Source organism: Phyllopteryx taeniolatus, unplaced genomic scaffold (genome assembly GCF_024500385.1).
Source record: "Phyllopteryx taeniolatus isolate TA_2022b unplaced genomic scaffold, UOR_Ptae_1.2 contig_24, whole genome shotgun sequence".
NCBI classification, from domain to species: Eukaryota; Metazoa; Chordata; class Actinopteri; order Syngnathiformes; family Syngnathidae; genus Phyllopteryx; species Phyllopteryx taeniolatus.
The window spans coordinates 3,445,213-3,459,046 of record NW_026903162.1 but is presented as its reverse complement, the minus strand read 5'-3'; the positions used below and the strand labels follow the sequence as shown (position 1 = coordinate 3,459,046).

General features: G+C 44.2%; 1 protein-coding gene across 5 annotated transcripts in view; it reads right to left on the bottom strand.

The window, feature by feature from the left end:
• Window positions 1–13,834, bottom strand: part of znf536 (zinc finger protein 536) — a 187,973-nt gene that overhangs the window by 139,865 nt on the left and 34,274 nt on the right. For all 5 annotated transcript variants that reach the window (XM_061764985.1, XM_061764982.1, XM_061764987.1 and 2 more), the window contains one exon: window positions 3,693–3,743. Coding sequence is in view for 2 of the 5 variants with exons in the window: in XM_061764982.1 (XP_061620966.1) it covers window positions 3,693–3,743 (51 nt within the window). In the remaining 3 variants the exon portion in view is untranslated. The remainder of the gene's footprint in view (window positions 1–3,692; window positions 3,744–13,834) is intronic.

Sequence of the window (13,834 nt, the reverse complement as noted above, 5' to 3'; positions counted from 1 at the left end):
TCTGACCCAAAAAAAGAATCATTTTAAAAACGTAATCACTTCTACGGTAGGGTTTCAAGTAGACTCTCTCGAAGTCAGGATTAGGGTTTGAAGAATGGGTTTAGGTCAGGCGAGGGTTTAAAGGTAGGTTTTCAAGAATGGGTTAGGATTAGGGTTTCAAAACCGGGCTTTGGTTTCAAACTGGAGGTAGGGCTTCCGAGTGAGGTTTCAAGTCACAGTTAGGGTTTCAAGCCAGGGTTAATGTTTCAAGGCTGAGTTTGGCTTTTAAACAAGGGTTAGGGGTTTAAGTCATGGTTGGGGATTCAAAGTAAGGTTTCAAGATTTGGTTTAAGTCAGGTGAGCATTTCCAGTTAGGGATCAAGAATGGGTCAGGGTTTCAAGTCAGGATTAGGTTTCAAGAGTGATTTAGTTGTCAAACAAGGTTTGTAACCCTCGTTTCAAACCCTAAATTCTAAACGAGGGTCACAAGCCAAGATTAGGGTTTCAAGTTAGTAATATGTATTAGGGTCTCAATTTGGGCTTTCAAGACAGCTTTGAGGTTTCAAAGTAGGGTTTCAAGTCAGGGTTAGGGTTTCAAAGGGAGGCCGTGGCTCCATAAAGAAACATGGTTCTAAAATAATAATGTGTCCGAAATTATGTTTTATTTTTATTTATTATTATTATTGAATTTTTTACGCAAACACGTATGTAAGCAAAGCACATTTAGTTCTATAGCGCATTTCATACACAAGGTAACTCAATGTGCTTAACCTGCACATTACCTGCTTTACCTTTCAAAACAAAAGAAATTAACAAACAGCTTATAAACATGTAAAACCATGTTTGCTTTGGACTCTGTGCTCCACTATTTGACCTGAGTCTGTCCATCTCAGAGCCCTACCGAGTTTATATGTTATTAGCATTTCATTCGTGTATTCAGGACTTAAACCGTTTCGTGATTTATAGACCAATAGCACAACTTTAAAATCTATTCCAAAGCTGACTGGAAGCCAGTGGAAAGACTTTAGAATTGGGAGTAATATGCTCTGACCTCTTTGTTCTGGTCAGAACCCGAGCCGCAGCGTTCTGAATGAGCTGCAGCTGTTTAATGCTCTTTTTAGGGGAGTCCAGTCAGAAGACCATTACAATAGTCAAGTCTACTTGACATAAAAGCATGGATGAGCTTCTCCTGGTCTGCTTGACACATGCAAGCCTTCACTCTGGATTTGTTCTTCAGATGGTAGAAGGCAGTTTTAGTAACTGATTTGAATCAATCAGAACACCAAGGTTTTGGACTCGGTCTTTGGTTTTTCAAGAGAGTGACTCCAGGTATTTACTAACAATAGAGACGATATCAAGCGTCTAAAAATGCGAAGCAAAGGCGGCGGCGCTCTGCACATGAACGCGAGCTGCTCATCCGCAGGTTGGTGAGAATTTCCCGGAATGACGACGACACACACTTTTAGCTTTTTCTTTACCACGTCTGGTACCCCCAGCAACACGCACACACACACACACACACACACACACACACACACACACACCTATGTTACATAAGCGTCTGGACGGCTTACAGGCAGACGGACGGACTGACGGACAAACCCTTGAAGCGGCGTCAGCTAATGAGATTAAGCGGGGAATTACGCGCTGATACGTTTACGTTATACAGCAGAATACTCGGCAACCTCCAAAGCCGAACGCCCCAAAAGCGGAACAAATCGCCGCCGAAGTCTGGCCCGAGACGCGACAAACGCCACGGCGACCACGCAGCAGGAAATGCAACACGGCCGAGAGCGTGACGGGTGCGCTACAACAGTTTTACGTTGTTTTTGTAGGATTTTATTTTCATTTGATTTCCTTTATTTACAGTTTTACTTTATCTTTGCAGTAGTTGTACTTTCTTTTCAGCTGTATTTTATTTGGTAGTAGTTTTACTTTATTTTAGTTTCTTCTTCTTTTCCTTTCGGCTTGTCCTGTTAGGGGTCGCCACAGCGCGTCATCCTTTTCCATGAGAGCCTATCTCCTGCATCCTCCTCTCGAACACCAACTGCCATCATGTCTTCCCTCACGACATCCATCAACCTTCTCTTTGGTCTTCCTCTAGCTCTCTTGCCTGGCAGCTCCATCCTCATCATCCTTCTACCAATATACTCACTCTCTCTCCTCTGGACGTGTCCAAACCATTGAAGTCTGCTCTCTCTAACTTTGTCTCCAAAACATCGAACCTTGGCTGTCCCTCTGATGAGCTCATTTCTAATTTTATCCAACCTGGTCACTCCGAGAGCGAACCTCAACATCTTCATTTCCGCCACCTCCAGCTCTGCTTCCTGTTTTCTCTTCAGTGCCACTGTCTCTAATCCATACATCATGGCTGGCCTCACCACTGTTTTATAAACTTTGCCCTTCATCCTAGCAGAGACTCTTCTGTCACATGACACACCTGACACCTTCCTCCTCCCGTTCCAACCTGCTTGGACCCGTTTCTTCACTTCCTGACCACACTCACCATTGCTCTGGACGGTTGACCCCAAGTATTTAAAGTCCTCTACCCTTGCCATCTCTTCTCCCTGTAGCCTCATTCTTCCCCCACCACCCCTCTCATTCATGCACATATATTCTGTTTTACTTCGGCTAATCTTCATTCCTCTTCTTTCCAGTGCATGCCTCCATCTTTCTAACTGTTCCTCCAGCTGCTCCCTGCTTTCACTGCAGATCACAATGTCATCTGCAAGCATCATGGTCCACGGGGATTCCAGTCTAACCTCATCTGTCAGCCTATCCATCACCACTGTAAAAAGGAAGGGGCTCAGGGCTGATCCCTGATGCAGTCCCACGTCCACCTTAAATTCGTCTGTCACACCTCCAGCACACCTCACCGCTGTTCTGCTGCCCTCGTACATGTCCTGTATTATTCTAACATACTTCTCTGCCACTCCAGACTTCCGCATGCAGTACCACAGTTCCTCTCTGGGTACTCTGTCATAGGCTTTCTCTAGATCTACAAAGACACAATGTAGCTCCTTCTGACCTTCTCTGTACTTTTCCATCAACATCCTCAAGGCAAATAATGCATCTGTGGTACTCTTTCTAGGCATGAAACCATACTGTTGCTCGCAAATACTCACTTCTGTCCTGAGTCTAGCCTCCACTACTCTTTCCCATAACTTCATTGTGTGGCTCATCAACTTTATTCCTCTATAGTTGCCACAGCTCTGCACATCACCTTTGTTAGATTGTCTTTATTTTAGCAGTAATTTTAGTATAGTTAAGTTGTAGATTTACTCGTAGTTGTACAATACCTTGTAATTACTTTATTTGAGTGGTGTTATTTGTTATTATAGTCCTAGTTTTACAATTTCAGAAATAGCTTTCCTCTGTTTTCGAAGTAGTTTTACATTATTTTAATGGGTTGGTCGTATTGCATTATTTTGCATTGCATTTAACTTAACTTGAGTTTAATTAACTTTCACTTGCAAACAGTGCAAAAATTAAAAAAAATTATTTAAAGCGTTTGCTTTTTCTTTGGCTTTGTGTGTGTGTGTGTGTGTGTGTGTGACGGAGCCTAACACACACACCTGCTGCTTCATCTTCCTCACCTGAGCCGACCTCCTTACTTCCCAGAAGCCCCTGAGTCGCCTCTCAGAAAGAGGGGGGGGGGGTCATGGATAAAGGGGGGGGGGGGGGGGGGGTGCTGGTCACATGACCCGACTTACCCTGGTTAAGCCGGGGTCGGCGTCAGCTCCTCCCGTACTCGGCGCGGAATCCTACGGCAGAGAAACAAGCGGACAAGATGAGAAACTTTCACCACCGACGACCGCTTGCAACTCTTCGTCCTCCTCTTCCTCCTTTCTCGCAAATGCGTCACATGATCAAACGGCGGCCCGACGACAAACCGCACTCATAGGACACTTCATTAGGTACACCGGCTCATCGAGCTGCACGGAAACTTCCATTTCGATCCACACTGTCACAAACATTCATTCATTTGACTAACACAGGACTTCATTTGTCAGTTGTTATAAATGGGGTAAAAAAAAAAAAAAAATACAAAAAAAAAAAATAGCGTTAAAGGGTAAAAAGAGCATTAACAAAATGCATTATGTTAATTACAAAAAGACAAAAAAACCTCATTTATTTAAAAATATTAAAATAGCCTAAAACTGGATTTCTTGTAGAAGTGCAAAAAAAAAAAAATTAAATAAAATAGATACAGAACATGAAAAAAAATACACCCAAAAAATTTAAAGTGTGTAAAATGTGTACATGCAACGATTAAAAACAAGAATTTAAATTAAACAACCGGTTCATAAATATAATTGTAATTTTATTTAATTTCTACAGGGTGAGGTTAAAGCGCTAAAGAAACCGGATATTAGATGGTGTACCTAATAAAGTGTCCAGTGAATGTAAATCTACGTTTACTCCGTTCAGTCACATTTTGATATCGAGCACCAATAACAAAGTCATTATGAGAAAAAAAAAAAAAAAAAAACAGCGCCACTGCCTTTGTTTTTTTTTTTGCTGCCCGCAGCATCCTGGTCACATGACCTGACGTGAATGTTTCATGCTGTACATCTCACAGCCATTAAACAACATTTTGACACTTTTTCTTTATTATTATTTTTTTTTTTACGACTTCCACCCTCGTTTAATCAGACTTTACTCCGCGCAGCTGCTGACTCAGAGAAGAACGGCCCGAAAAAAAAAATTCACGTGGGAATCTTCTGGAAGCTTTGCCGACAGCTCCACCGCACACACTGCACGTGGAAAACAAAAAGCTAACGTTTTGTTGAAAAGTGTATGTTTACTTTGCGCAGACAAAAGGGTGCCACGGTCTTTCCATTTACAATGCTTCTGATTGTGTTGGGTGGACAAAAGTAATTGGACACCACTACAATCTTCAACTTTATTTTTTGTGGACAAAATTACTCGGCTTCCACTACAGTCGACTTGCTTTTGGTGGACAACAGCATTTGAGCGCCACTGGAATTTTGCCCTACAAAACACCCTATTATTGTTTTGTGCACAAAAGTACATTTTGACTCCACCGCGTCATTGTTTTGCTCACAAAGTGCCCTTTGATGCTGGATGAAACGAGGTCGAGTGAGGCGCGCTGGCCTGATGTGGTGACATCACTCAATGGTGATCTACGCACAGGTTGTGGATTTCGTCGACGTCTCTTTGATTAGCCCCTCCCCTTTCCCGCCTCATTCTCTTCACACGCGCACAGACACGCTGAGATAAGTCAAAAGAAAATTGATGCCCATGTTTTGTCAGACCACCTGTTCATCCTGGATACAAGACTTGCGGCCCACGAAGGGTTAACAGTCTTTGTGGGAGGGAGCCAGGATTGTGTGTGTGTGTGTGTGTGTGTGTGTGTGCGCCCGTGGGCCGTCTGAAGCGTGCCCCAGGAGTGGCAGACTGGCACAGGCTGGAGGGTGAAGAGGAGGTGGCGGGGCACAACCTGCTGCTTGACCCCCCCCCCCCCCGCCCCACCCCCTTCCACAACCACACACACATACTTGTCTTCATGCATGTAGACGACACCTCAATAGCCCCAAACCTACACACACATACAAGGTCCCGTCCGTCATGTCTCATGGGGAACACATCTCGTGGGATTACGAGAGGAAAGCTCACAATCAGAATGACAAAACTATGGATATTTAAATAAATCGGGGGGGAAAAAAATGGAGTTAAATCAACTAGATAGCAACAAATGGACTCAGATGCACTAAACAAGTCATCAAAGATCCAATTAAAAGTCATTTGGTCACAAAAAATGTGATCAATACTGGCTTTGGACTAGCATGACGCTCAGACACTCTGGAAAATATTTTGATCTCAAAGTGTTCCATTACTTTTGGTGGACAAAGTACACGGGCACCAGCGCAGTCGTCCGCTTACTTTTTGAGGACAAAGTCTTCGCCACAGTCTTTTCTGCTTGGACCGCGTCCACTGACTTCATGCTAACTTCCTAATCTGAAGCCCAGGGGTGTGCATTGGGCAGGGCACAACCCCGGCGGGTGGGGTGTTGTGGGCCAGGTGACCTTTGTGTGTCATTGTGCCGCCTCACACCTCGCCCGGCGCGAACGGGAAGGAGCTCAGCGCCTTACACCTGCCACCGAGCGGACAGCTTGGCTTGAGGGCCGCTTGATTCGACTTGAGGGAGTTTCGCTGAAACGGGGTACGCTTGATTTTGAAGTGGCGGTAGGAAGCGTCCCACCCGGGGTTCGTTGTCAGTGAAGGCTCTGCTTTCGACACAATTGCGATACTTTATGATATCAGTGAATATCTGAAGAAGGGCAAATATCAAAATTTGATTCCTGTGTGATAATACTGTTTTGTTGTACTGAAAAAACAACATTTCCTTCAAAATACATATCTGGCATATCGATATGATATCATGAGAGTTAGGTAGGTGCATCGCAATATCGATACTTGTCCTCACTTTGAGTTTTCTGTTCTTACAAGCTGAAAATTTGACAGTCAACATCTCGAGGTGCGTTTGTGTGTCATGATGACAAAGAGAGTTTGACTTTGGGCCCGCTCAATGAGGTCAGCTAAATCAAGCGCACCTTGTTAAAATTGAGGCTGATCAACACCAGAGTGAGATCTCGAAACACGCTGCATTCGGGGGGGGGGGGGGGGGGGGGGAAGGTAGAAAGGAGAGGTTTTGACACCAGGCCCGCTAAATGTGGTTTGATAAATCAAGCGCACCTGGCTGGCTGAAAAGGGGGTGCGCCTGATTGAGTCTCGGTGGCAGGAAGTGTCTCACCCAGGGCTAGTTGTCAGTGAAGGATCTTCTGTCATGTCTTGTCGCCGCCGCGCTGCAGGCCAACGCGTCGCCGCCATTGTGACGGATGTTTGAGCGTCTCCCGTGCGGCGGGGCGGCGCACCGGTGACACCCGTCATATTTCAAACAGGAGGTCTGAGCGAGAAATGAAGATTGATGCGCAAAAGCCGACACCCATCCGATACATATATTATCATTTGGGCATCCGTGTGCGTGCGCACGGGCACGCGCGCCGGCTGACGTGGGCGCCGCGCACGTTATTAGAACCATGTGATCTAATTGCATTTGATGTGCAAATAAACAGGGAACGAGTCCATCTCCTGGCGCGGCAGACAGACGTGATGGACGAGCGCATTAGCGGCGGGGACAACATTAGATTTGCTCAAAATTATTGATCTTTTGTTTGCCAGCCAAGTCGGCCATAAATAACGGGCGCACGGGAGATGTGACTCATTATCGCCGTGCCAAAAGCCCGACAGACCTCCGTCAAAACAACCCCCACGCACTCGCACCTCTACGCCCACCCTCGCTCCCTCCTCAGCTTCCTTTCATCTCCATCACTTCAAACCAATTTAGTGTACACGGACGCTGTTGAACCGTATTTACAAGCTGAAAATTGGACGTAAAGGGACGCAAATGCGTCACGTGGGCAGTCCAACTCCCGATAATATCGATATTGCTCGACATCCAGAAATCGAAATCTCCCGGCGCGCTTGATTCCACTCTACATCAGGCCAACTCAACGAGGTTGGATAAATGAAGCGCACCTGGCACGGAATGGCCTGAAAAGCGGGTGCACGTGATTGAGTCTGGAGGAAGTTTCTCACTCAGGGATCGTTTTAGCATAAAAGGTAATATGCAATCGTGATATTGATATTGTCTCACTCTGAGTTTACACCAGACACTTTTTTTTGTTTTGTTTTTTTAACAATTTTTAAAAGCTGACAATTTGATGCTGCAAATGAATGCTATTATGGAATTTCGATAATATCGATAGAGATCTGTACCAGTGTAATGAGATGGCCTTTCTGAAGAAGGGAGAATATCGATGTATTGATATTGCATTGTATTATTTTTGTGTATTATTTAAAATATATATATGCAGCCACATATCTGATACTTTTTCTCCCCCCTGCAGTTAGGCCAGATGCTTTTTTTAAATTGTTTTTAATTTTTAAACCATTTTGAAAATTTGACGCAAACGGACGCGATCTAACATGTAATGCGGAAAGTCCCAAAAATATCGATAATATCGATACTGGTCGACAAAAGCGCATTGAGATCTTGACTTTAAAATCTTCAGGTGCGCTTGGTTGGACTTGAGGCAGAAAAGAGCAACAGTGTTCCGTCAACAGCCCCCGCCGCCCCCCCACACTCACGCCCCGCCCCCTTGTACACACCCCCTTCCTCAGCTTCCTTTCATCGCCATCACTGCAAACCAATTTAATCTGTTTTTAATCCTTTCCTCTCCTCCTCGCTGTCACTATCTTATTTCTTTACAATTTTAATCCCGCGTTGATAACCCTCTTTTATTACACACATGCAAACATGTCCAGCTCATGTTTAGTGTTTTATTCCTCTTTACCTTTTTAGCATCTGCATGTGTGTGTGTGTGTGTGTGTGTGTGTGGAGGGGGGAATCCTTTTATCACACAAAGGGTAATTTATATCCATTACCAGGGTTTTCAATCCTTTTCAGCGCGCCTGTCACTGCCTTTGGCACGCGCGTGATTAATGTGATCTAATAATAGTGCGCCATTATATTTCCTTTAGTAAAACATGTGGCAACATCCTATTCGCTGCAGTCAAATTCATTGGGCCCTTAAAATACTTCATTCGCCTTTCACACACAAGATGGCTGCCGGGGGCCCCTTCTACGCACACGCATACACACACGCTCACACACACATATGACGTAGCTTAGCTTGGCTAACGAAAGGTGTGCTCGGTTGGCGAGCTGTTGCACGGTGGTAGACATTTTAATTACTTCTACGTTACATTTTGCTTACAGTGGTGCCTTGAGATACGAGTGACCCGACTTTTTTCGCTTTGACTTGGGAACGCAAACTTGAGTTAAGAGTGCTGTATGGCGGCAACGAACTCGACAATTTATCCAAAAAAGCTTCAAGCTGTTTACTGCCACACCCAGTTGACGTTTACAGTAAAATAAAAATATATGTGCTACTTTCTTTATTAAAAAAACACCCTACAAAAAATGTTTTGCTTATTTTGTGGGGGGGGCCAGAACGGATTAATGGCACTTTCATTCATTTCAATGAGGAAAGATGACTTGAGAGCAAACATACACCTGACATTGGCATATTCATACTGTATCATGTATCCCAATAATCAATAATTTGTCTCAAACTTAGTTTACAGCAGCCGCTTTTGAAAACTGTTTTCACATGCTGAAAATTTGCTTTGAACTATCGCTTTTCATCTAATATGGTCAAATATCGATATCGATACTAATCCGTGCTATTTTAGTTTCAGTCGAAATTCTGTCGGAATTTCTTTATTTTTTTGTTTTTCCTGTAAACCGATAATATCTCCCTCAAGCTCTACAGCCACACAGGTGTGCAACCGATACTGTAGCTTGAGCTATCACGATACATTCGCGGCATTTTTTCCCCAACTGAAAATCTTTGTACGATATCTTGATATCTGAACATAACGACAAAACGGGACAGCTGACGCAATAAAATGTTCTCAGGTCCTCATTTGCATATTTAAAGAGCAATGAACCCAGGGAATAATGGCGTCGAGCAGCTCAAAAAGAGCAACGTCGAAATCCTCTGGCACGTCTAATCGACTCCCAGGCGGCTGTATCGTGGCGTTCCCGTCGCATACCGCCGGCGGGATTCCAAAGACGGCGGCGGAAGCGACGTCTCACTCCCACGCCGGCGTCGCTTCTCTCGCTCGCACTCTCTCTCGCTGGCGTGTCACTTTTTAAACACACATATCAGAGAGGCGGCGGCATTGAAGCGGCGTTCCGTGTCAAAAGGTACAAAATGAAAAGATCACAGGCGAGCGGGATGAATCCTTAAAGGACGTCGCCTCCGATGGGCTGGCGGCGTTTTCAAAGCCTCCGCAGCTGCGCGCCGGCGTTCCTAATCTGGCGGCCTGTCAGTTACTCGTGTTCCACGGGAAAGGGGGTTGTGTTTTTGTTTTTTTAAAATTTTTTTTTAAACACAACCAGTGAGTGAGTGGGGGAATCAAAGCGGGAATATTAAGCGGCGAGATAAGGGAGCGTGGAGGCTTTTGTGAGGAGGAGTGATTCATGTGCTCTCCACGCGCACTCTGACCTCCACGCGTTAGCGCCGTACGCCCGCCATGATAGCGACGGCGCCCGCCGCTGCGCACCTGCCGCGCAGGCCGAATTATTACAGCAGGTCAAAGGTGGAGTGTTATCGCTGAGTGATTGACGGGAAGGATGTGAAATGATGGAAATTAAAGCTGAAGTTCATTTTTAATTTAGCATTTGAAGTCGTTTTGATGGAATTTTAATGATCTTTTTGCAAGATTGTCAAATTGCAATTAGTCCTGGAGGCCATAGGGGATGTTCTATTCATTTTTTAATCGTACTCCGACTTCAGAAATGAATTTGGAAGTTATATGGAATTTTGTGTGTGTCATTTAAGATCTGGAATTGTGGATATTTTATAACGTTTTAAGTCATTTTGATGACATTTGTTTTTTGGGGGGGGGGGGTTCCGATCACTCCCTGAACACCATTTGTGTAAAAATTTATTTTTCCGTGCCGTGTCCATTTTGGGAAGAAATCAGATGCTCGGCCAAGGATAAGACGGAAAAAGATTTTGTGCAAAAGGATTATCCTAATATTCCGAAGTATGGAAGTGAAAGGGTTAAAAACACACGAGATGTCCAAAAACAAGCCCTAATCCCAGAGAGCCGCCTGTAGTGCCCGCGTGTGTGTGTCCATGCGCGTATCCGACATGTGTACCATCCAGAGCGAGGCTCTTCCCTGGCAGGGACCAGATTGCGGGGGCCGGTCGGGGCCTGTCAGAACCGGTCGATCCCCCATGAGGAGTCACAGCCTCCATTTAGCTTCCTGATCCCGTGCAAACGAGACCCCCCCCCACCCCCCCTCGTGTTAGCGTGCTAGCGGCGTCTGGCAAATGTTCAATTTCCAGCCGTGTCTTTTATATTCCCTCCCGCTGCCGCTCTAACGACGCTCCAGCTTCTCCCTCCCTCCCGTCGTCCCGTGCGAGAGGCAGTTTATGTGCCTCACGTGGTGCTGCTGGTTTGGTTAGCAAGAGAGTTCAAATTGGCTCAGCAGTTTTTTTTTCTTTGACGTCCCAATGTGGGTTAGGACGACTCCACAAGATTACACTTTCATTCATCTGAGACACTGATTACATGCCTTGCTCTATACTACGGCTTACACGCTTGCTAACCTAACTAGTGAGTTTGGGTAACAGTCTTAACGTGTCAGGATAAGGGTAGGTTTGGTGTCGGTTAGGGTATAGGGTTAATACGGGTTATAGTTTTTATGTTTGGGGTTCGGGTTAAGGTTGGGGTTGGTTTTAGGCCCTAAAGAGATAATACACCCTTGCCCCCTAAAGTTTAGGGGGCGGGTGGATTGGGGTGGTTAAACCAGGAAAATCTTAATCGAACATCTGAAATTTATTTGTGGTTAATCAGAGGCACTTGTGTTTTACACTGTAAAAACCTGGCGCTTAAACAGGGAGGTCGGGGAGTTTGAAGGAGCGTGTGCGCGGCGGACGCACATTTAGCGTGTTAGCGTTAGCCGGCAAAACCTTCAATTCCCATCCGTGTCTTCTGTATCCGCTGCTTGTTTCTGTTGCCGCCTTCTTGCCCTAACGACGCTTTCCCCCAGTCATTCCCTTTCCCCTCCTCCGTTGAACACAACACAACACAGCGGAGTCGTTAGGACCCTCTCTTCATTACTTGAAAAAAGCAATCATTAGACACCAGAGTATATACGTAATTAGAAAATCACTTCCTTTGCAATGGCGGCTAAGTAGTTTACATACTGTAATTACAGGGACAAAATCAATTTTTAATCATTTCACTGATTGGGCTCATCAGCTCAGTAGGAACATTGTATCCTGCTTGTTGTGCCGCCGCCACCGTCGCAACATCTGGGCTAAAACAATTAGCCTTTTGTGGCGCACGCCGCCGTTACCGCCGCAGTACCGCCTCGCGTCTCCGCTTCGCGCTCGTCTCCAAAATGCCGTTTGGACATTCGGGACTCGGGCCTTCCGACAACACTTAATCACGGCAAAATGTTCGACATCAATGCCATGCAGAAACGCTGTGCCACGTACATCATCTGGAGCAGTTCCCCAACAATATTTACCCCAACAACATACACAAATGTTAAAAGTGTTTTCATAAAACACATCTTACTCGCCAGATATGCTCTTCATTACATGTATTAGTGCGTGCAGATTGCTACAGCCGTGTTTTGCTCGTGAAATCTTGACTTACTCTGACCAACCAGTCAGAGGAAGGAAATCCGCTGACATCATCAAGGCCCCCCCGCTCTGTCCCTGTGAGAGCGAATTTGATATCTGATAGGGAAAAGAAACAGTTCCATTGCTAATACAGTTGAATGAAGGCAATGGAACAGCTGAAGTTTCAAGGGATACAATTGCCCCCGTCTGCCATCCGGCCCTTGACTTGAACACGGTGATGGTAATGAATCAATACGTTATAATAAGACGCAAAGAACCAGAGAGGGGGGTGGATATAAAAACAACATATTGCTCTTTTTAACAGCTCTTGTTGTTTTTAACCCGTGTGGTGTTTTTTTTTCTTCTTCTTTTTTCCCACCAACTGTTTGGAACGAGGCCCTGCAGAGATGCCACCTTGCTTGCCGCGTGCGCTAACACTTAACACAATAACACATGGCGATAGACTTAAAAAATAAATAAATAAATAGATGAAAATAATAATACAAAAAAAAAAACTGAGGATTCTTTTAAAAGAAGAATTGGAACTAGAAACCGTCTGTATCAAACTCATTAACAATCGTTATAACGACTGTCTTGACTTGAACGTTTCGGCTAATGGACGCATATTCGTGATTGCACTTTGTAATAGCACATTTCTTCAGTCAGTAATTTTTTTGTATTATTATCCATCATTTATTCTAATTTAAAAAATCATTTTGAACTGAAAACTGTTGCATATTGTTTGTTGAAAAGTAGTGCAATAAAAATAAAACTAAATATAAATAAGATAAAAGATTTTTCCCTAACATGAGGAATAATCGTGATTACAATATTAATCAAAACAATCATGCCATAATTGTCCAGCCCTAATGCAAATGAGGCTGCATATACAGTATTGGTTATCTTTCTCATTGACTACTAATAATTATCTGTATCAGCCCTGAAAAAAAGCATATCGGTCCATCTAAAAAAAGAAAAACTAAATAAACAATTCATAAATAAAATAATATTATTAATAATAATAATAATAGTAAATAAGAATTAAAAATAGGAATATTTATTATTATAATCATCGTCATTACAATATTAAACCGTATTTATAATTGTCAAATGTACTACTAACTGTCAAAATGCAAAAGCTTAATCATAACGTTACCTTACGTTTAGTCATTTTAATTCAAGTATTCACTGAGTTTTATTGTCAGACCGACACACTATTACATATGATATAGCACAAAATGTGTTACCTCAATGTCCCTGATTAGCCCAATAAGTCATACACACACAATACAATTTGAGTTTCCAATTCTAAACAAGTGTAAAAGAAGTTAGGGTGTGTGTGTGTTAAGGATGGATGTCTGTCTGTGTGTGTGTGTGTTTGTGTGCGTGTGCACGCCATCATCGGCTAATCAAACGCTTTGTATTCGTATGTGAAGGCGGCCGATCGATGAGCATTAGCTTCAACTCTCTCGCTCACTTTGAAACTCAGGAAATCACATTTCAAGAGGTGGGGGTGGGGGGGGGGGGGGAGGCGATGGTCCGGTGGGCCGAAGGGGGCCAGAAGAAATCGGTTAATGCATTGATCACCGGGCCTGTATGCAAATCACATTTTCGCCGAT